The following is a 23915-nucleotide window of genomic DNA, read 5'->3' on the forward strand; positions in this document are numbered from 1 at the left end:
CGTGAAAGATCTAACTCACATTTCTATGTGAATTTTGTCAGGTCGGCCAAAAAGTGACATATTGCAGCTTTTTAAATTGCATTCAATTACCGAATTTATTAAGTATGATCAGGACTTAATGAACTTTAATGATTTCAGTAATCAGGACTTCTTTGAACTTTAATGATTTCAGAAACTATGTAAAACCTGAAGTTATTCACCTTTAACCTTTTTTAATAGATACTGTCATGGTCCCTAGTGGAGGCCATTTACGTAAATATGACTGTCAGTGTAATTCTATTCTAAAAATTGGTCGATTAATTCCATTGCGTCCATGGGATAGATAGTGCCTGTGCTAGCTTTTATGATAAACATAACTTTGATTGGTATAAATATCAATATTGTTGAATTTTAAGTAACGCAGTACTCCGCTGATCTTTCTTGATTAATGATGTATAGAAACCCATAAAACCTGCATGCTGTTTAGTGGTCATGTGATATCACAAGTCTATTGTTGTTAAACTACATTCCTCTTTTACACCAAGCACTTTACTGACTCTTTTCTGATTATAGGAGCTCCAGCATTCTTACTTGTGCAATGTATCTCTTGTACTTATGTGTGTGTGTGGTTTTACGTGTGTCTTGGCCATGTAATGTTTTTTTATAGATCATTCTACCAATTTCCCTGAAAACTATTCTTTCTCTGGGGGAATATGTTTTCTAAAACCCCTGTAATTAAAACAAAATGACATCTGACCACGTGATGAAAAGAAACACCAGTGAGAAATCCAAGCTATAATAAAACGGTTTATGTCAATTAAGTTAGACTGCTGGTGGCAGTAGTTGATTCAAAAAACAATATGTACACACAACATTGTCTACATACAAATTAAAATTTACAAGGCATGTTGAAACAACATTCACAAACTATACACAACATCACATTCCATTTGTTTGAAGGATCATTTCATTAAATGTCCCATGGGGATACATAACATCCTATGTTGTTTGCAAAGGCCATATAATGTGCTGAGAAGCTTCATAAATACAAGCATGCTTAATTTATCCTACTCATAACATCATATAAAATGAGCTCAATATACACTGTATAAGAGAGAAATAAAGGATTTTTACAGACTCAAGGTTACAGTAAATAACTTGTATTATTGTATAGTTTTAAAACAACTTTTACATAGTCCACAAAAAAAACTATGGATTTATATTTTGCAGTGAAAAATGAAAATTCTAAGTATTATTGTTTTGGGCACCATTCTGCTGCAGGTTGAAAACCGTTCTAATCCTGAGTTACCGTGTTTTGACAAGCAAAACATTCAGTTGATACTAATCGCAATCTATTTTTCTAATATCACTGTGGGTCGCATTTCCTGGAGCTGCTTTAACAGAATATCAGCAACGTCTGAAAAGGCTTTGTCTACAACAATTTTCACATTGTTAAGTGACGTCAGCTTCTGAGGGTTCCTGAACTCAAGGGTATCAAAGCCTTTTGGGTAATGCAAATATGCATCTGACCTTTTGCACAACACTGTAGCATTTCTTAGTCGAATCCTCTTCTTTAGAGAATTTTTAGGTGGGTTTGATTGCTCCAAGAACTTTAAGAAAGACATCTCGAATCCCATGGGCTTAAAGGAGGTCAATGTTTCATTTTGATCGTTCATTTCATCCTGGGTAAGGGCAGTGCTAGAGGAGTCGTAGTCTGATCCATTTTCTCCACAGTTAACTGCATTACTCCTGGTCAGTCTGGACACCCTCTTGCGTTTGACAATTTTTTCTAAATTACTTTTCCGTGGCCGCCCTCGTTTGCGTTTCACCACCACAGAGCCATCAGATATAGTTTCTGAAGTTTCATCGTACGAAGGTTTGGTGTCAGACAGTCCGCCCTTTCCCCTTCTCCGTAAGGCAGGTTTTGAATACTCATCATACTCACTTCCTTCTAGGCCCGTGTCTGCTGTGTCCTCACTGTCGGATATCTCGGAGGTCGTCTCAGACTTGGAGTCATCGCTCCTGGCAGACCGGGGGTTCCTACGTCTGGGGTATTTCTTGCAGAATATGAAGTGGCTTCTCTGCTCTTCTAAGTATCGCTCGGACAGTCCGTGCCCCATGTAGTGCTTCATGATGCTCCGTTCGGACTTCATCACTGAATCACAGCCCTTTATCATGCAAGGGTATTGCAAAGTGGTCTTCTTTATGCACATTGCAGACGCTTCATCCTTAGTTTTCAAGGAAGGTTTTCCATATTTAGTCCAATGACCTTTTTCCGTCTTCTCAGTTGTTTTCTTTTTGTCACCTCCCTTTTGTGTAATCTTTTTGTTGCTCTCTCGGTTTTCTTTCCCATCACTTGATTTAGTCAGTTGGTAAAGGGAATTCTTGGAGCTGGGTTTGCCAAGATCTTCACTTTTCTGTTGGTTCATCAGTTGGAGTTTGTAAAGGTCATTATGCTTTTTCATGGTGTGCCTCAGCAGGTTTGACTTTGTAGCATAAGCGTGGTCACAGCCATCAACATCACACTGGAACATCCCATCCACAGATTCCATTTTGGATAGTTTTGCCTTGTCATGCTCTTTTTCAACATGTCCTATGTACTTCCAGAAAGCAGTGAATGACGCCGTGCACCCTTGCTGATCACAACAGAATCTGCCTAGGTTGATGTTGGACATTAGAGATCCTGCTTTATCCAGGCTGAACTTGTGAAGCTGGAGGTAATGCTGTAACAGGTTCGGGACATCTTGGAATACTCTTGAGCAGTCGCTCACTTGACATCTGAATTCCGTTACCTGGGTGACTTCACCCTCTGGTTCTTCTTCCATAACCCCCTCCTGCTTGATGTCCTTTTTCTCATCCTGTTCATCATTTTGATCATTCTCATTTTTCATCTCACATGTGGACAGATCAGACTGATGCACAGCCCTGTAATGGAGGATTAAATTATGCTGAATGGTAAAGGCTGCAGCACACCCTTGATGAACACAGCGATATGGCCTGTATGGACTGAAAGCATTATTTGCCTCAGACTTCTTCTCTTTCGTCTTCTTGGGAATTTCAACTTTAGGCTTTGGTCCTCTCTGCTGCTTGATTTTGGGGGATTTTTCTAGCGAGGGACCACAAACCTGAAGGGAATCTGATGGAGCCGGTGTCATTGAAGCAGCTCTTTCTGTCAGATAGCCTCCAGATTGTTGACTGTAATGACTAGGCCTACAAGGAACTGGTATGTGTTGTCCGTTTGACCATTGATCTGTATCAGGAGCAGTCATTAAGGGAAGTTGGGGTATTGTTGAGCAGTGTGCATTCATTTGATATTCAGACATTGGCATTAATGGAGTCAATGTCTGATCATGCATGGGTATCCTTTGCATTGGCTGCATTCCCATGGAGAGGCTGTTATTATGAAATCTCAAGTTAGCCATGCCTCGAGAAGACTGCTGTTCTAAAGGCTGTGAGTGGTATTCTTGCTTTGTCTTTTCTCCTGAAGCAAACAAGTTGTTTCCAGTCACATCTTGATTTTGGTTAACATCCGGGAGTGAATATTGATGTGTAATATTATCTGTTATTGTGTGGGGAGCTGTGACCATCTGTCCAGACAAAGGAGGCTCTGAATGCACACTTGGTTTATTGTCATTATTAACAAATCCAACCGTGTTGCTTGACTGGCACTTTTTTAGTTGAGCAATCTCCTGCTGTGTTAATCTGTGAGCTGTCTGACAGTGTGCCCTAAGGTTTGAATTTCGCGTAAAAGTCTTATCACACATTTGACAAGAGAACGGGGCAAATTTCCCATGGTCTTTCTTAATCGAATTGATCATCTCATTGGTGTAATTGTGAGTCTTGGTGAGGTGTTTTAAAATGGCACCTTTTGTCATGGACCTGTAAGTGCAGTTGTCACTCTCACAGGCAAATGGCTTCATACAGCCATCAGGAATCTGTGTGTCCTTCTCTATTGAGACATTAGGCCCGAATGATTCAGTATCATTGCAAATATCTGTGCAGCTAGATTTTGTGGAGGAATACGTTGGAGCAAAATCACAGACCTGTTTGTCTAAGTCTAGCCTCTCTAATGCAGTCTGAATGTCCACCATCCAGTGCTGTTGGTTTACAGGTGTTAGATTGGGACCAAGATCAACATCATTTGCAACAATGCTGGTAGGTGCAGGTGCCTCATGGTGTTGAGAGGAAGCCTCTCTGAAATGAGTGAAACTCTGCATGGTTGCGGCTCCGTTCATTTGGGCAGAGGATACAGAGGGGATTCCGTGATCAATCGTCTTGGAAGGCTGAGGACTTTGATGAACTCCAAAATGTTGTACAACATTGGTTGCTGGATTGGTTGACACCGGACTCAAACTGTCATTTGTGTCAGTGCTGCTTGTCTGAGATAAACTGCTTCTTCTTTGGAAGTCTCCAGCTAAAATCTGTTCACGCAATCTTTTCTTGACATTCTGTTCCGTACTCTTCCTCTGTGTCTCTGCCAGTTTGCTACTTGTTGTTGCTGGACTGTGTTGAGGCTGAGGGTCTGGAGAAGTGATCTGCAACATGGGGTTTGACATAACATTTTGTGCCAAACTAGCCATTGCAGCCAGAAGTCCATCATTAGACAGCCCTCCTGAATTGGAGACAGAATCAGAAGTTCCCTTTACTTCTTTCATCTTCATTAGTGTTTCTGATCTGAGTAAATGATCAATATGGTCTGTGGGAAGTCTGTGAAGTGATACCGTAGGGTTGTTTTCTGCAAGCATCTGAAAGAGAAGTGGATCAGAGAATGCACTGCTTCCAAACCCAGGGTCACATGACCGCGGAAGATAACCATCTCTATAAGACTCATTTTCACGCTTCATTTGGATATTTCCTGTGTGCTGTATAACTGTACTTTCTGGCAAGCGTCCACCAGGTCCGTAGGGGCCACACGCATTTTGGAATGTTGGCTGGGGAATTGCTGAGGGAATATTTGGAGTATCCATAATTTGTTTAAGAATCTCATCAGGTTGTTCGCCGTCATTTGCAAATGGTGCAGTAGGGTTATACAGTGAAGATGGTGGGGGCTGAGTATTGAGAAGTTGCTCTGAATTCAGAAGATCAAGAAAGGATGAAGGCAAGTCTGCTGTCAGGAGTTCCGTCTCATCAAAAGCTTTGCAGTGTGCACGCTTGGATAAATGGCCTCCAAGTGATTTGGGATTTGTAAATTCTCTACCACACCTTGAGCAAATGAATTTTCCATCTTTAACAATTGCAGGCCACTTTGTTCTTTTGTTACGCTTGACTTTTTTGCCCATTTGATTTTTTGCATCTCCAGAGTTTATCGTGCCATCTTGAGATTCACTTTTGCTTTTTGCTAGCAAGTTTCCTGCAGGGGCAAAGTGGGATTCCATGTTGGTTTGCTGCAATCCTCTACTTTTAGAACCTGGATTATTTTGAGTCTGTGGTGTGTAGGAAGGTGCAGAATTTCCCAGCTGATTTGAAAGACTTGAGTCTTTCAGAATGTCCATGTAAGAGGGGAAAACAGGCTGAAGACCATTATCCATAGGTGATGGTAGCAGTGACTCTGCTGCTCTTTCCATATTAGATCCCATCATATGACGGGATGGAATAACATAAACATCCATTCCTCCACCAACAGCATCCATTTGTGGCATCCCTTGAATGTTTGAAGGGTATACTTGGGAGGCATAACAATTCTGGATTTGGTTGTTTCCTGGTGTTTGTAGCCATGGCATACTAGGAGGTGCATATTGATTGTGGTTGTTTCCTAGCTGGGAGAGTACAATTGGATCTAAGATATTGTCCATTTGGTTGGGAAAAGCCTGGCTTTGGACAGCAGCTGAATGGGAAGCATAGGAGTGGTGTGAGTTTGGGTACGGGGGTGGCTGAATGACATTCTGCCTCTGAACTGGGGCACCATTAGCCTGTTGATGTTGTAGTGGAGCAACATAGTTATGGTTCCCAATCAGAGGCACACTTGATGGGGCAGCTTTCCTGGCCTTTTCAGCTTTTTCTTGATCCCTGATTTTCTTTTTCGCAAGTTTCCATTCAGTATAAAACTCAGGGTGAACTGCTTTCATGTGCTTGTTAACACTTTTGTAGGAGCTGTAGTTGCGATCGCATGTCTCCAAAGCACAGTGGTGTCTCTCTTTCTGTCCTTGGGGTGGGGCAAGAGCCGTTGGTAATGGGATTTGCTGTGGGGCAGGAGTGCTTGGTAATGGGCTCTGCTGTGGGGCAGGAGTGCTTGGTAATAGGCACTGTGTTAATGAATTATCTGTTCTGCAACCAGTGGCTGGCAAACGAGTGACTAGTGGAAGAAGTGTAGGAGATGCATATGGGAGAGTTTGAGGCATTGGAGTTGACATGTAATGGGAGGTCTGGCTTGCTGCTGACATGTTGTTAACAGACATGTGTGGATGCTGTTGTTGTTGTGCTTGCACTGGTACTCTGTAGTCAGAATTGTAGTTCCTGGATCCATAACTTCCACCTTTCAGCAAACCCTGGTCCTGATCTTGTAACACATTTGGCTGTAAGGCATTGTGCAAATCCCCAGCTAATGGATTATGTGGCTGTGATTTGGGTCTCATATAGTCATATCCAGCAGCCATTGAGGGGTCTTGGGGTCTATGTCTCAGTTGATTTGGGTCATGCGTTTGTGCATTTGTGATAGACCGAATCACAGAACTTTCTGAACATGGGTAAAGGTCTTTTTCTTGTGGCTGACTTTTAATCATGTATCGTCGATCATTTTGAACAGGACCTTGAGAAGCGTTCAGCAGGTTCTCAATCGAGTGCTTCACCGCAACAGATGCTGGTGGATGAGAAGCCTCAACCTCCTCTGAGAAGGAAGCCTGATCAGAGAGAATCCTCTGGTCCAGAGAATGAGAAAGGTCAGAGTCTGTAGCTGGGTATTCCTCCTCTTTTGTGACATGTTCCTCTTGGTGGAGATCCAACTGTGACTGAGAATGGAACACTTTACCACAGTTAGGGACTTTGCAGGTGAACGTTTTGTAATGCTGTGCCTCATGGTCGTAAAGCTTGTAGGCTTCATTGAAAATCTTTCCACATCTAGGAAACATGCATCTGGCTTTAAATATGACATGTTCTTTCCTGTGTACAAGCAGCTCCGTGTTGGATAGAAAGCTGGCCTTGCAGTTCAACTGTATGCAAATGTAAGGTCTGACACCACAGTGCACTTGCAAATGATCATTAAGGTGGGTGACGTTAACAAACTGGCGACGACAATACTGACAAATCACCTTTTTACGCTGCATTTCAAGGAAGCGCTTTGCTTCATCGTTTTCTCCATGTGCTTTCACATGGACAAGAAGATTTCGGAAATACTTGAATCCCTTTTTGCAGTTTGCAATAGGGCATGTGTTTTCCTCAGTGCTGCTTTCTGTCTTAAGTCCAGAGACTTTGGTCTGAACTGTTTCTGTCTGAAGCGACTGCCCATTGTGTTCTTGGGATTCGCCATTTGCATCTTTTGTCCAAAGTAGATTTTCAGTTTTCGCTTTCAGAGCCGCGATAACAGGAGCAGCCGTTTTGGGATTAGCCAATTTTTTATTTGTTTTAATTGCAGCTAGTCTTTCCTTGCATGATAGCTTTACGTGTGATGCCACGTGTGGTTCCAATGTGTCTTTTGAGGTGAAGGTCTCAGCGCATATCGGGCAGCTATAAAGTCCATCTTTGTAGTGAGTCTGTGCATGACGTACAATCCTGTGACCCAGAAACTCCTTGTCACACAGAACACAGTACTGCATATATGCCTGCCAGTTTCTAAACCTGGCCGAGATGAACCCTTTCTCTCTCAGTTTCTTTGTCTCTCGGATTTTCTGTCTTTTATCAACTATTTCATTCAGTTCATGTGTGGTGTCAATAAAGCAGTCCGTGACGTCTCTGAACCCTTCCTCACCCTGGGCTGTGTCCTCCTCCTCAGATGCCTCTGGGCTCTCATTGTCATTCAGCAAGTCAATAGAGGACACAATGGAGGCCTCCTCGCCCATAAGGGTCAGGCAGTGACGCTTCAGTGTCTTCCAGTCCCAGAACTCAGGGTCAAAAGGCCACTGGGTCTTGAACACCAGCAGAAGCTCACAACGGAGCGAGTTGGGCACGGGAAGATTCTCCTCCTCCAGCTTCTGGTCTGGTTCATTGTAGAGTGTCTCCACGGCGTAGTAGGAGTCCACTGTGGGTTCCAGGAGGAACTCCGTCAGCTGGCAGGCCCGCTTTACCTCCAGATCAGTGGGCAGCAAACAGGAGATGGTTTTGCAAATGTTGGCCTTGGTGTTGCCATCACTTGATTCCAACTGTAGAGCCCGTATGCACATGTCAACGCATACTGGCAGTCCAACCTTGTCCACCTGTAAAATAAACAAAAAGGGATATTCTTTGAGTCTCACTTAACTTCATTTGAATATGAATACATAGCAAGAAGGCGTAGAGTGCTGTATATACAATGTGAATGTTTTTGTGTGTCTGCATGCACATTGAACAAAACCATTTATGTATCTGGAATGAAGCTTACTTCTGATTGAATGACTTTGATGAGAAAGAGGATGTGGAAGACTGTTTTGGACAGCAAAGACATCTGATGACATCTGTCTAGGAAAGTCTCTTCAGATGACTCTAACCGCTTCAGCAGTTTGCTCCAAAACAGTGTCAGCTCCCTGCAGAGGGAATAAATAATAATCATGATATATTCTATAATCCCAGATTTATCTGAAGAAGAGAGATTAGATTACAGTAAAGTACAGACAATGCTTTAAAAATAGATATATTTTAAGTAGGAAGGATTAATAAAACAATATTCATTCATTGCATATGTCAAACACAGAGATAGGAGGCCTTCAATAAGGTGGGCTTTGATGTATGAAATGTTGCATTGTTACCAGGCACAGTAAGTGTCTCCTTGGAGAAGCTGTTGTTTCAGAAAGGCGGAGCATAGGCTGAAGGCTCCCCTCTCATCCCCTTCTGACTCCAGGTTACAGATCATTTCTAGTGCATCGCGGCAATCCACGTTGGAGAGCTATGTAGAAAAGCAAGAGTAATTGCATTCAAAACATATTTCACTGTCCACTAGATGTCTGTGGTATTTAATAGCTTCCTTGTAGGTCTGCCTTAAAGCTAAGATCTGCATAAGGTGAAACAGCGCCACTGGTCGCCCCAGGCACATTTGTAATTTTTTCTTTTTTTAAACGGGGCAGAGGAGCATCCTGCATCATGGTAAAAAATTAATAATCATAGTACATACTCTGTTGTATCGTGCGTGCAATGATGTCTGAGAACAACAAAATGGCTTAGCTCTTGCAATATCGCAAACGGACGTGGCAGTTTCACCGCTACGGATTCCAGCTTTAAGCTGCCATGAACAGACATTAACATTTAAATATCTCCATGGAATGGCCTGCCCTCTTGTGGATGATATCCTCAATTTCATCAAATTTAAAACAATAGAGAAGACCAAGCAATTCTGAATAGTGCAATGAAACCACGGGCCTGACAGTTAAATATTGAAAAACATTGTTTTTTTTACAGACTCCCTCAAGTAACTTACCTCCTCCATTAGTGGTTCCTGTGCTGAGACAGCACACAAGCAGACAAGGTACATCTGCTTAAAGTGCCCTTTTCCTTCAAACTCAGGATACTCTGCACATGCCTTTGCCAGCAGTGCAGCCCTCTCCAGATGGTTCTCCTTGATAAGGTGCTTTACTCTCATCTCCAACAGAATGGGTCCCTCCAGTTCAAGGAACTTATGAACTAAAGGGAATGATGGGGATATTCAGGTTCAGAGATAATACATTTACATTTTACATTTTAGTCATTTAGCAGACGCTCTTATCCAGAGCGACTTACAGGAGCATTTAGGGTTAAGTGCCTTGCACATCGACAGATTTTTCACCTAGTCGGCTCGGGGATTAGAACCAGCGACCTTTCGGTTACTGGCACAACGCTCTACCCACTAAGCTACCTGGTTGAAATGTACAAGACTTGAATAACAATGACGGGCGCATCCCAAATCGCACCCTACTTTTTACATAGTTTAGAGCACTATATTTGGAATAGTGTGCAATTTTAGATGCAGCATATTAAAAGAACGCTCACCTTTCTCGGTTTGTGGCGACTCGTTAGAGAGGAGACTGTGCAGGGTGCCGTTGGTCCACACGCCAGTCTCCTGGGCCACGGTAGACAGGAGGGACAGCTGTGTGATGCCATTCTCCTGCAGCTGGGATTGGGCTGACTGCAACACAGGATTCACTCAGTGACACCATTGTCATCACTGAAAGTACTTTTAGAAGCAATTATGCATTTAAAAATGGTGCAACCAAACAACACATAATATTAAGTAGTAGATCTCTTAAACAGACAAAATTATAATGATCTTATCTTAAAAGACAACACCCTGAACAAATAAAGTAACTAATTCAGGAATACAGTAATTCTAAAGTAAAACAAGGGTAGTTGACAAGATATCTCACTGAATATAAAAAGAGAAACATTTCACCCTCTGCATGACAGTTTTGCACTTTACCTGAACAGATGACTTGAACTCTTCCCACAAGGCATCTGGGAAGTGTTCTGGCAGGGAGAGCAGCAGCTCCAGACAGCTCCTGTACAACCAACAGGAAACCAAATCAGGCAACCCAAACAGCTCCTTTCATGATGACTAAACCCTTTGGATCTTGTGCAGTGATTTAAACATGATCATCTGAAGAATAAAGCCAGGTCTGACTTGTAATAATCAAGAATAGTAAAAAGCACTATTAGCTGGTATTAGCTACTTTAACCAATGTTTTTATTCTACATGCAGGGTGTATAATGAGGTTCATCTAAAAAATGTAATGGTACTAATCTTGCAAGCACGTTACACCCCTCCAATAAGACGGGCATACTTACAGTGAGAGCCTTTCAAGTACGAGGGGTACGTTTTCACATTGGGAGGAGAGGCAGGGGGAAGCCTGGGCGTAGCTCAGCAGAGCCACGGTGTACACCTCCACCAGGGGCAGTGGGTCCTCCTCCATCCTCCATCGACCAGCATACTCCACCAGAGTCTAGAGACAGTGAGAGGGGGGGGGGGGTTACACCCACCCAGTCAGTTCTCTTGAAGCTACTAATAAACTACAAATGCAGAGGTTTGATATCATTAGATGTAATATATCGCCTACTACTCTACTGCCGAAAGCAATTTGCAACAGGAGGGGAACAAATTGCTACAATTAACCTATAAAAGTTTGTTGTAGCCTATGTGAAATTACAAGCAGTTGTTATGTACCCTGTTAAGACCACTAGAATAACAGACGGTGTTAAGCTACCAACCACTTAATGGCGGATGGGGTTTAACACAACTTGAAGCGATGTTTCGCCAAAGTCCTATGCAACAGAAAAGCTGTGTAGCCGCTTTCCATTGCATAGATGGAGGAAGTGACAGCCTGTAACACTGACCACACACAGAAGCTATGCGCTGTTGAAAGTACCACAACTCAAAAACCACATGGGAACTGGATATCATTTTACATCACTGATTAGAGGACAACCTGCAAAACAGTCAGCTACATTTTGGAATGTTTTATTTTGATACAGGGTTTACCAAAACAGAAAGAGAAAGGAACAGTACAAAACCAAAAGATATTGATCAGTTTTAAGCAATTGATCTTGTGTCATCGTGTTGACTATACACTTTTACACTAAAATTACCAATATGAGGTAAAAAGGGTGTAATTCCCCCCAATTCCATGTGATCAAACCGTCAGCTTGTGTAATGTAGCAACATATACTGTCCACATCACGAAAAGTAGTAATACAGTGCATTCGGAAAGTATTCAGGCCCCTTCCCTTCTTCCACATTGTTACGTTACAGCCTTATTCTAAAGTGGATTACATTTGTTTTCCTCATCAATCTACACACAATAACCCATAATGACAAAGTGATAACAGGTTTTTAGAAATGTTAACAAATTATTACAAATAAAAAACAGAACTACCTTATTTACATAAGTATTCAGACCCTTTGCTATGAGACTTGAAATTGAGCTCAGGTGCATCCTTTTTCCATTGATCATCCTTGAGACGTTTCTACAAGTTGATTAGAGTCCACCTGTGGTAAATTCAATTGATTGGACATGATTAGGAAAGGCCCACACCTGTCTATATAAGGTCCTACAGTTGACAGTGCATGTCAGAGCAAAAACCAAGCAATGAAGTCGAAGGAATTGCCCGTAGAGCGCCGAGACAGGATTGTGTCGAGGCACAGATCTGGGGAAGGGTACCAAAACATTTCTGCAGCATTGAAGGTCCCCAAGAACACAGTGGCCTCCATCATTCTTAAATGGAAGACATTTGGAACCACCAAGACTCTTCCTAGAGATGTCAGCGCGGCCAAACTGGGCAATCGGGGGAGAAGGGCCTTGGTCAGGGAGGTGACCAAGAACCCAATGGTCATACTGACAGAGCTCCAGAGTTCCTCTGTGGAGATGGGAGAACCTTCCAGAGGGACAACCATCTCTGCAGCACTCAATCTCTGCACACCAATTAGGCCTTTATCTTAGAGTGGCCAGAGAGAAGCCACTCCTCAGTAAAAGGCACAGCGCGCCTGGCACCATTCCTATGGTGAAGCATGGTGGTGGCAGCATCATGCTGTGGGGATGTTTTTCAGTGGCAGGGACTGGGAGACTAGTCAGGATCGAGGGAAAGATGAACAGAGCAAAGTAAAGAGTGATCCTTGATGAAAACCTGCTCCAGAGTGCTCAGGACCCCAGACTGGGGCGAAGGTTCACCTTCCAACAGGACAACGACCCTAAGAACACAGCCAAGACAAGGCAGGAGTGGCTTCGGGACAAGTCTCTGAATGTCCTTGAGTGGCCCAGCCAGAGCCCGGACTTGAACCCGATCAAGCATCTCTGGAGAGACCTGAAAATAGCTGTGCAGAGACGCTCACCATCCAACCTGACAGAACTTGAGAGGATCTGCCGAGAAGAATTGGAGAAACTTCCCAAATACAGGTGTGCCAAGCTTGTAGCGTCATACCCAAGAAGACACAAAGCTGTAATAGCTGCCAAAGGTGCTTCAACAAAGTACTGAGTAAAGGGTCTGAATACTTACGTAAATGTAATATTTCAATTTCTCAAAACCAGTTTTTGCTGTGTCATTGTGCGGTACTGTCTGGAAATCAATTTTAGAATAAGGCTGTAACGTAACAAAATGTGGAAAACATCAAGGAGTCTATATACTTTCCGAATGCACTGTACATGCAATAGATATGGCAACATAATGATATATCTTAATTTAGGATAGTAAATGAAACATGTAAATTCATCAATGGAGGAACATGTAGCCTAGCCTACGCTATATGTGTGTTATACCTCAGTATTGTGGAATTACTCACAATCTCAGCGCACCTTGGCATAGAAACAGTATGTTAACGCCATTGCATGGGTGGTTGGCTGCACTTTGTCGCAGATGGCTCGGTAACAAAAGCCTGCACGTGGAAAAAGCCTTCGCAGATTTGTGAAGTTATTGAGAGTTCACTCCAGTAAGAGTACCCTCTTTTGCTCTTCAGGAAATAAAAAGGCCAGAGCTGAGGCTAGCTAGACGCTAGAACATGACCTGATATGACCCATACAAGGTAACAAGGTGAGAGGATAGCTGTTAGACATCAGAACGCGCTTCAGCAGGCCTGTAACTCAACCACCACAACAAACAGTTGGTTTATTGAACCCCTTCCCTTCTGTGTGACCAAACATGCCTTTTACTGTTGACTTGGAGGAAGTAACGCAACAGCAACATCTTTACTGATCAACAATTTTATGGAGAAAAGATAGTCTCCATGTGCATTGAGATTCATCTCTCAAAATTACAAAAAGCACCTTTACTTGTTATAAAATGAAGGTAGGAAGAGGAGATATGCTAATTTGGTTGTGAGCACAATGTGTGGTCTTTTGAGGGGTTCATTAGGAAGACTTGCGCAAGGCAGACATGATTAGAGGTCTGACAGGCCAGTCACCTGGGAGAAGTGCAGCCAGGGAGGTGAACTGAGCCACAAGCAGCTCCATTAACACGTTCTCACCCAATGGCAAGTTGGCTACACTACTGAAGAATGACTGATAACCTCCAACTCAAAAAACAACATCCTGCTTGATGCCACCTGTAAAACTAAAGGTTACAAATACGCAGTGTACTTAGACACACTATAGCCTACAGTAGCTGCCTAAAGATCAATGTCTGACTTTCTCTCTAGTCTCCCGCACTCTCTACACAGGTGTTTATGACAGCTGCTTTTTAATTCACCTGGGCTCTGGTTGGCTCTCGAGTGGAACACAGCAGTGAGTGGATCACAAACAACTCTTAAAAAGGCATTCAAAACAATCCTACAGCCTGTGCTCATCTTTACTGCTAGAATAGTTAGCTGCTTAGCTGATAAAAACAACGCGCCACATCACATGCACAGATCATTTGTAAACAACACACTGACTGTCACTGACACAGATACACCAACGCACCACCACACGCTGGTAAAATGTTCTATTTAAAGTGTGTCAGCACAAGGATATAACCCATCAACATCAAACGTTCTGAAAGAGACATATCACAGCTGCCAGACACAGCTGAGATCAGAGGTCATGTGTATTTCATTTCATCGTGAGCTGCCCAGTGTGCCTACCGTAAACTGTGACTGGGCGAGGATCTCCCCTTCTGTTCTCCTTATCAGCTAATCAGTCAGCCTACAGGGAGGATGTCAGTGATCTGACAGTGTGGTGCCGGAACAACAACCTCTCCCTCATTTGGACTATTTTGTGTATGTCCATTACATGAAATACAAATACAAATCCATTTAAATTACAGGTTGTAATGCAACAAAAGAGGAAAAACGCCAAGGAGGATGAATACTTTTGCAAGGCACTGTAGACTATTTTCTCTGCTGACACCAACAGACTATTGACCAGCTTCTATACCCAAGCAACACGACTGATAAATAGCTACACGGACCGAGTTGACCTTGTATCTTTATTGACCTTTTATTTCTGTATTTGCACTGTCTCTGTGCACACTCACAGGGCCCTACACACTCACACATACTGTCACTCCAACACACTCACTTTGTCATTTGCTCACTCACACACAAATTTATACTGACTCTACACACACGCACACCTACTCACATGCAAGCTGCTGTTTCTCTTTATCTTACATCCTGTTGCCTAGTCACCTTACCCCTTTCATATCTACCTCCATCTCCAGTATCCCTGCACATGTAAATATGGTATATTTCCTGTCTATAGTATGCTTGCTTAGTGTATTTTATATTTCTTATTTCTCGTGTTTGTTTTTTTCTTTCTAGTAATACATTGTTATTAATTATTGCATTGTTGGGTTTTGAGTTTGCAAGAAAGGCATTTCACTGTACTTGTGCATGTGACATTAAACTCTCTCCACACACAGCCCCTATAAACATACCCTACTGTCTGATACCTTGGCAGTGACAGAGTATATCAAATGCATTGGCCAAAATGTATTCTAATTGGTTGTTTGCCTCATCACACATCTGTCAGACCGAAATCGAAAGAAAAGTAACAATTGAAAATAAATCAAACCATCAAGTGTTATCTTATCTAGGCTACAGGTTACAATCTTTATATAATGTAATAGAACTACATCCTTGTTACAAAGGCTCATGGTTGGAATAAGCCTAATGTAAACTAGATACACAGAATCGTGTTTACCCCTCCATTTTGATCTAGAGGAAGGAGGGGGACCTGGGCTGGCACTGACAGACATCTGGTAGAAAGCACACTGCCAGACAGATCAGCCAGACTAAAGGCGTCCGCATGCTTCCCATCCGAAACAATTCGTGCATATATTATAACGATATTGTGACGTTTCTGTTGGTTTCGTTTTTTCGGGGGCAAGCCAAAGTTCGGTAGCCGAAGTCCACACCCCTTTGTCTGTAATAGGTCAACAGTAGGGATTCGTCAACGAAGTGTTTGTTGTCATTCAACGAGAGACTAATCATTTTCATGCAAAAAAAATTAACACGAGAAAATTATATTTAGAATTGCATGACTAAGACCTCCTCTGCAAAAACGTCTAAATTAATTACAGATTTCTTGAGTCATCTTAGATTAATTCTGACTATTTTTAGGAAGTGTATGCTGGCTACGGTGACTGAAGAGGAACAAACATTACTATTGCTGCTTTTTTCTTGTTTTTCAAGCAAAGGTCTTTTAAGGGAGTATGCAAGGCACAGACGTTCACTTTCGCCTAGCCGAGTTCTGCTAGGAGCAAACCGAACCTTACATGCAGATGCCTTAACAGCAAAGTGGGATCATCCATATTCATCACTCTCCATGCTGAGACCAGGGGCAGCGGCGCGTCTCAAATGTCTCCACTCTCCAGAGAACACTGGCACAGTGTATCTAGGAACCCAGCTGGGCACCTGGGGATAGTGCTCTTTTAAGGATCATTCACCAAGGTGGTGGTGCATGGTGCAGCCGAGCGTGCTAGGGTGGAACACAAGTAGTTCTCCAACACAGACAGCAAAGGAAAATGCAAAACAATGTAGGCTGTTTGAAAAAGAATGGTGTATTATCATGAATCTCCAAAAGAGACTTATTTCAAAAACAGATGCTATTTTGTAAAACACGCTGTGCTGAATTCAAATGTACATGATTTAAGTGTTAAGATGAAGAACCATGTTGCTCATCTGTTCTCTCTGTGTGTCCTTACATTCTCCCACACAGCACAAGGACAGTCATTGCCTCTAGCCACAGATAATCATCCATGCTTGATATTCTACTGCAACAATGGCTGCAACATCAAAGATTTTAAAAAATATACTCAGTAACACATTTCAACAGAATAAGAAACAGGATGCTAATAAGGTCTACTACTGTTAAGGTGAATTTAGATTAGCCAACTCAGAAGAGTTAAAGGGATACTTCGGGATTTTGGCATGAAGGAAGTTAGAGGTAGTTTCGCGAGCCAATGCTAACTAGTGTTAGCGCAATGGCTGGAAGTCTATGGGTATCTGCTAGCAGTACCTCTTAACTTCCTTCATACTGGACACAGAGACATAAAAATGGTACCCACGAGTTCATCTGATTCTGGGGAAGTAGATAAAGGCCCTCATTGCCAAAATCCTGAAGTATCCCTTTAAGTACTAGGGATGTAATGATTCACCGATACACATCGGGCTCCGATTCAAAAGATACAAGTACATTGGTGAAAATAGAACATGAAAATAGAGATCCTTGGCCATGTACACCAGCGGTGGGTTTTGCATCGAAAGAAGGATGTATTGTGCAGAACATATTCCCATATCTACTGTAAAATATGGTGGTGGATCGTTTAGGTTATGGGGCTATTTTGCTTCCACTAGTCCTAGGGTCCTTGTTAAGGTCAACAGCATTATGAACTTTACCCGGTAATAGGATGTTTTAGCCAAAAACCTGATTGCCTCTGCCAAGAGGCTGAAACTTGGCTGCAATTGGAACTTCCAGCAAGGCAATATTCCCAAGCACACATCAAAATCCAAAAAGAAAATGGTTAATTAACCACAAAATCAACATTTTGCCATGGCCATCTCAGTCTCCGGACCTGATGTTTAAATTGAAGAGGGCAGTCCATAAGCACAAACGAAGGATATCAAGGATCTGATTCTGTAGGAATGGTCAAAGATCCCTCCCAATGTGTTCTCCAATTTAATAAAACATTTTAGAAAAAGGTTCAGTGCCATTATCCTCGCATGGTGAGGTATTGAAAACAGGGCTGCCAATAATTTTGACCCTCATCTTTGAGAAAAAAATTTTTATTTGTTAAACAAAATCTCTTTGAGCAATTGTATTAGTACAAAATATTTTTATTTTATACAATATAGCTCAGTATTTGTATACTTTATTTTATAGTCTTTTTTGATGATCTTTATCAAGGGTGCCAATAATTTTGGACCTGACTGTAGGTGAATGAAAATTCGGAGCATGTCGGGAGTGTGTTGGACGCAGTTTGTTGAAATTCTCCCGGATAATCTGATGGTTTCGTCGGTTTGACTTTTGACACGAGCCAATCACCACAGAATGCAGGGCGTTCCCAATGCATACATTTTGGTGCCCACACAGGTAGACAGAAAGCTCATGCAGTGACGCCGGAGAAGATGGCTGCCGTTTTACAGCCCTCTAACCAATTGTACTATTGTGTGTGTTTTCTCGCGTTATTTGTAATTTATTCTGTACATAATGTTTCTGCCATCATCTCTTATAACCAAAAAGAGCTTCTGGATATCAGGACAGCGATTACTCACCTCGTATTGGACAAACGCTTTTTCTTCAACGAGTCGGACGCAAAGGATATCCTACAGACACCCGACAAGGCCCAAATCCATGTCATTCGCATGAGAAAGAGAGAGATATCGTGGGCGTAGGTCGGGGTGCCTTGTAAGGATCCGACGGCGAGTGAGTAAACTGCCTCTTCCATCAATCCTATTAGCCAATGTTCAATCATTTGAAAATAAATTAGATGACCTAAGATTACGGTTATCCTACCAACGGGACATTAAAAACTGTAATATCTTATGTTTCACTGAGTCGTGGCTGAACGACAACATGGACAACATACAGCTGACGGGATATACGCTACATCGGCAGGATAGAATGGCTGACTCTGGTAAGACAAGGGGTGGCGGTCTGTGTATATTTGTAAACAACAGCTGGTGCACAAAATCAAATACTAAGGAAGTCTCGAGGTTTTGCTCGCCTGAGGTAGAGTATCTTATGATCAGCTGTAGACCACACTATTTACCAAGAGAGTTTATCTATATTTTTCATAGCTGTCTATTTACCACCACAAACCAATGCTGGCATTAAGATTGCACTGAATGAGCTGTATAAGGCCATAAGTAAACAGGAAAACGCTCATCCAGAGGCAGCGCTCCTAGTGGCCGGGGACTTTAATGCAGGGAAACTTTAATCCGTTCTACCTAATTTCTACCAGCATATTAAAATGTGCAACCAGAGGGAAAAATAACTCTAGACCACCTTTACTCCACACACAGAGACGCATACAAAACTCTCCCTCGCCCTCCATTTGGCAAATCTGACCATAACTCTATCCTCCTGATTCCTGCTTATAAGCAAAAACTAAAGCAGGAAGCACCAGTGACTCGGTTAATAAAAAAAGTGGTCAGATGACGCAGAAGCTAAGCTACAGGACAGTTTTGCTAGCACAGACTGGAACATGTTCCGGGATTCTTCCGATGGCATTGAGGAGTACACCACATCAGTCACTGGCTTCATCAATAAGTGCATTGATGACATCGTCCCCACAGTGACCGTACGTACATACCCCAACCAGAAGCCATGGATTACAGGCAACATCCGCACTGAGCAAAAGGGTAGAGCTGCCGCTTTCAAGGAGCGGGACTCTAACCCGGACGCTTATAAGAAATCCCCCTATGCCCTCCGACGAACCATCAAACAGGCAAAAAGTCAATACAGGACTAAGATTGAATCGTACTACACCGGCTCCGACGCTCATCGGATGTGGCAGGGCTTGAAAACTATTACAGACTACAAAGGGAAGCACATCCACGAGCTGCCCAGTGACACAAGCCTACCAGACGAGCTAAACCACTTCTATGCTCGCTTCGAGGCAAGCAACACTGAAGCATGCATGAGAGCACCAGCTGTTCCGGATGACTATGTGATCATGCTCTCCGTAGCCGATGTGAGTAAGACTTTTAAGCAGGTCAACATTCACAAGGCCGCAGGGCCAGACGGATTACCAGGACGTGTACTCCGAGCATGTGCTGACCAACTGGCAAGTGTCTTCACTGACATTTTCAACATGTCCCTGACTAAGTCTGTAATACCAACATGTTTCAAGCAGACCACCATAGTCCCCGTGCCAAAGGACACTAAGATAACCTGCCTAAATGACTACCGACCCGTAGCACTGACGTCTGTAGCCATGAAGTGCTTTGAAAGGCTGGTCATGGCACACATCAACACCATTATCCCAGAAACCCTAGACCCACTCCAATTTGCATACCGCCCCAACAGATCCACAGATGATGCAATCTCTATTGCACTCCACACTGCCCTTTCCCACCTGGACAAGAGGAACACCTACGTGAGAATGCTATTCTACAGCTCAGCGTTCAACACCATAGTGCCCTCAAAGCTCATCACTAAGCTAAGGATCCTGGGACTAAACACCTTCCTCTGCAACTGGATCCTGGACTTCCTGACGGGCTGCCCCCAGGTGGTAAGGGTAGGTAACAACACATTTGCCACGCTGATCCTCAACACGGGGACCCCTCAGGGGTGTGTGCTCAGTCCCCTCCTGTACTCCCTGTTCACCCATGACTGCATGGCCAGGCAAGACTCCAACACCATCATTAAGTTTGCCGACGACACAAAAGTGGTAGGCCTGATCACCGACAACGATGAGACAACCTATAGGGAGGAGGTCAGAGACCTGGCCATGTGGTGCCAGGATAACAACCTTTCCCTCAACGTGACCAAGACAAAGGAGATGATTGTGGACTACAGGAAAAAAAAAGAGGACCGAGCACGCCCTCATTCTCATCGACGGGCTGTAGTGGAACAGGTTGAGAGCTTCAAGTTCCTTGGTGTCCACATCACCAACGAACTGTCATGGTCCAAACACACCAAGACAGTCGTGAAGAGGGCACGACAAAGCCTATTCCCCCTCAGGAGACTGAAAAGATTTGGCATGGGTCCTCAGATCCTCAAAAAGTTCTACAGCTGCACCATCGAGAGCATCCTGACTGGTTGCATCACCGCCTGGTATGGCAACTGCTCGGCCTCCGACCGCAAGGCACTACAGAGGGTAGAGCGTACGGCCCAGTACATCACTGGGGCCAAGCTTCCTGCCATCCAGGACATCTATACCAGGCAGTGTCAGAGGAAGGCCCTCAAAATTGTCAAAGACTCCACCCTAGTCATAGACTGTTCTCTCTGCTACCACACGGCAAGCGGTACCGGAGCGGCAAGTCTAGGTCCAAAAGGCCTCTCAACAGCTTCTACCACCAAGCCATAAGATTCCTGAACAGCTAATCAAGGCTACCCCATCTTTTTACGCTGCTGCTACTCTGTTTATTATTTATGCATAGTCACTTGAACTCTACCCACATGTACATATTACCTCAACTAGCCAGTGCCCCCGCACATTGACTCTGCACCGGTACCCTGTGTATATAGCCTCCCTACTGTTATTTTATTTTACTTCTGCTCTTTTTTTCTCTCAACACTTTTTTGTTGTTGTTTTTATTGAACTTTTTATTAAAAATAAATACATTGTTGGTTAAGGGCTGTAAGTAAGCATTTCACGGTAATGTCTACACCTGTTATATTCGGCTCATGTGGCAAATAAAATGTGATTTTATTTGAATTAAATGCAGGCGATATCGTCATTTGATTTCTCCTCTCCGTAAAATGTTGTGGGTAACAGCGCAAAGCATGATATTTGGGGAGTCCGGAGCTGTGTCACTTTTTTTTTTTTTTACTATGACTCTATTCAACATTATTAGAAAGACCAAGGTCTTGGGTTGAAATCGGTTCCCTTTTATCCTTTAAGCTTTTTCCAAAATGGGAATGCTTGCAACACCAAGGGTTGTGGGTTCGACTCCCGCTGGGGCCACGCATACGTAAAATGTAAACACGCATGACTAAGTTGCTTTGGTTAAAAGCGTCTGCTAAATGGCATATTATTATTATAATATTGGCAGTGATCACCTATCAAACACCCTGCACTTGAAATGAAAAAAAATGCATGTAGCCTACAGAGTCTTAGAAATAGCCAGGCTATTTTTGATTGAACAATATTCTTTACAAAATTAAACAGTTTATACTTTATAGATCACTGTTCATGTTTCTGTTACTATGCAAATTATTACCATTCCAGAAATTTAAAAAAAATAAGTATTGGTTTAGCGGATTATACATGATTGAACAACCGTTTAGCTGATTTAACATTGTAAACACCATGGTAAAGACCTATGTTCATGTTTCTGTTACTATGCAAATGATTACCGTAGCAACCTTCAGGCTTACACAACAGGAAAGAAAAGGCAGCAGGTAGCATAGCGATTAGAGCATTGGGCCAGTAACTTAAAGGTCACTAGTTCCAATCCCCGAGCTTAGAAGGTGAAAACTCTGCCAATGTGCCCTTGAGCACTTAATTGGTTACCGTTTATAATGGCAGACCCTGGCCTAGTCCTTGATCATGACAAAGTACCTGTGCTAATTACCTGCGGCTCCGAACATATGTGTCAACGCAAGACAGACGCCACAAACGTGTTGTCACTGAAAAATACTGTCGGCTGCAACTGTTAAAAACAGTAATTGTGTATTTTGCATTTGTGAAATTATTTTGATGCGACATGAAAGTTGAGGGATTAATATTTCTAGAACCGTAATCGATGCAAGTTTAGATGGAGTATTTGGCTGTTTTGGCTTCCAGAGCCAATTCGCCCTTTAAACAGAACATGTAAGGTCCTTAAAATAAGGAGTTACGTTACGCTCCTTTAGTCCAATATTGGGCTAACCCTGGCCGTGACCCCACTCTCCTAGGGTGTCTCTGGGAGAGTGTGATATGCCCAAAACACATTTCCAATACACATAGTGCGTATTAATACACACTTGTTCATGTGTGAAATAGGACAAATCTAAGCACCCACCAAATTATTATTATGAACCAATAGTCACATGAAAGGGCCAGGATACCAGTGAGGCAACTTCAGTAGTGCATCAGACTTGATGGGAGAATGTGTTCGACGAAATCAAAAGGATCCCTTTGATATTCTCACAGTAAGGCAAACAACTGGTCATGTGGAGAGGGGTTGGGGGGAGTTTACACTTTGAGTGACAGAATAGCCTAGCTAGCTAACTAAGAAGAAATTGATTTCATAACCTACATTTAGGAACAATGATACTTAGCTGGGTAGCTACAGTTACGTTTTTGATCATCCGAGGTCATGCAGGGACACTCCACATTTATTTCAGACCCATCAACAAAAGCTGCGGTGTAACGTTAGTGTGTGCAAAGCATATCCCATTACAATGAAAGCAGAACAAAGCAATTTGTTAGTTAGCTAATGTCGCTAGCTATTTACTTGATTAACGTTATACTAACTGCATTCCTAGCTAGCTAGGTAGCTACAAAACGGACACAGTCATTGTTATAGTTTAGTGTTACCAACAGCTGTATAAGTCCCTGCGTAAATTAGACATGACAAAGCAAGGATGATGATACACCTCATTGCGCCTATGATAATTCAATGTCGACACACACACAGTATGAAAACCAACTAGCTAACGTTAGTCTGATTGGCAACGAATGTTAGCTTTAGCTAGCTAATGTCTCACAGGCTCGATGGGTTATTTTGGAATGACCAGCACGCACAGCAAAATAAATAACTAACCTGGCAAAAGTCTTGGCAATACTGAGAAGACGACTGAGTCGGAGATTCCTTACTGTTCTTCAGCGCGATTGCTAATTCTTGTAATTTCTCTCGAAGTGCCCCAATCGTTGCACTGCTATGTGTATGCGCGCTGTCTTGTTCGGCCTCTTCGTCCGCCATCTTCACACCCAACTCAGTCGCGTACCACTGCCGCGTACGCAAACAGCATGTGACCAGAATCGTTTACGCACTGACGCAGAATCAAGTGCCAATGTAGTCCTTGGCGGGGCACTCCACCGCTGTTACAGTGGTAGCGGGTTTAAAAAACGATGTGGTAGCAGGCTGCATGCAGTATGTTTTTTGTATGTGCCTCAACTATTATAAATCAACAAAACTTGAAGACATCAAGTGGCCAATAAATTATGAACTGGTTCTTTATCATGATTTTTGTACATTAGGTTATCAGTTCAAAACATCACTAGTGATTGTATTAATCACCCCTCTGATTTCTAAGCTTCATGCTGGTCCCACAATCAGGTAAGGG

The 23915-nt window shown here is 42.9% G+C and overlaps 1 protein-coding gene across 2 annotated transcripts; it reads right to left on the minus strand.

Annotated features, from left to right (window-relative positions):
- Positions 1-773: 773 nt before the first annotated feature.
- LOC311107120 (zinc finger protein 292-like) lies at positions 774-23564 on the minus strand. 2 transcript variants are annotated; one of them, XM_084149604.1, is made up of 8 exons: positions 23393-23564; positions 10858-11012; positions 10493-10571; positions 10066-10201; positions 9518-9720; positions 8853-8989; positions 8489-8630; positions 774-8324 (listed from the first exon to the last, which is right to left on the minus strand). In XM_084149604.1, exons 1-8 carry the CDS (start codon positions 23549-23551, stop codon positions 1332-1334), a joined length of 8004 nt encoding a protein of 2667 aa, XP_084005730.1. In that variant the 5' UTR covers positions 23552-23564; the 3' UTR covers positions 774-1331. The 2 variants fall into 2 exon arrangements, with proteins under 2 accessions (XP_084005730.1, XP_084005731.1); XM_084149605.1 differs by lacking the exons at positions 774-8324; positions 8489-8630 and having other exon boundaries at positions 8769-8989.
- Between the last annotated feature and the right edge of the window lie 351 nt (positions 23565-23915).

The sequence above is a fragment of the Coregonus lavaretus genome (genome assembly GCF_964263955.1).
Source record: "Coregonus lavaretus genome assembly, chromosome: 31".
NCBI lineage: Eukaryota > Metazoa > Chordata > Actinopteri > Salmoniformes > Salmonidae > Coregonus > Coregonus lavaretus.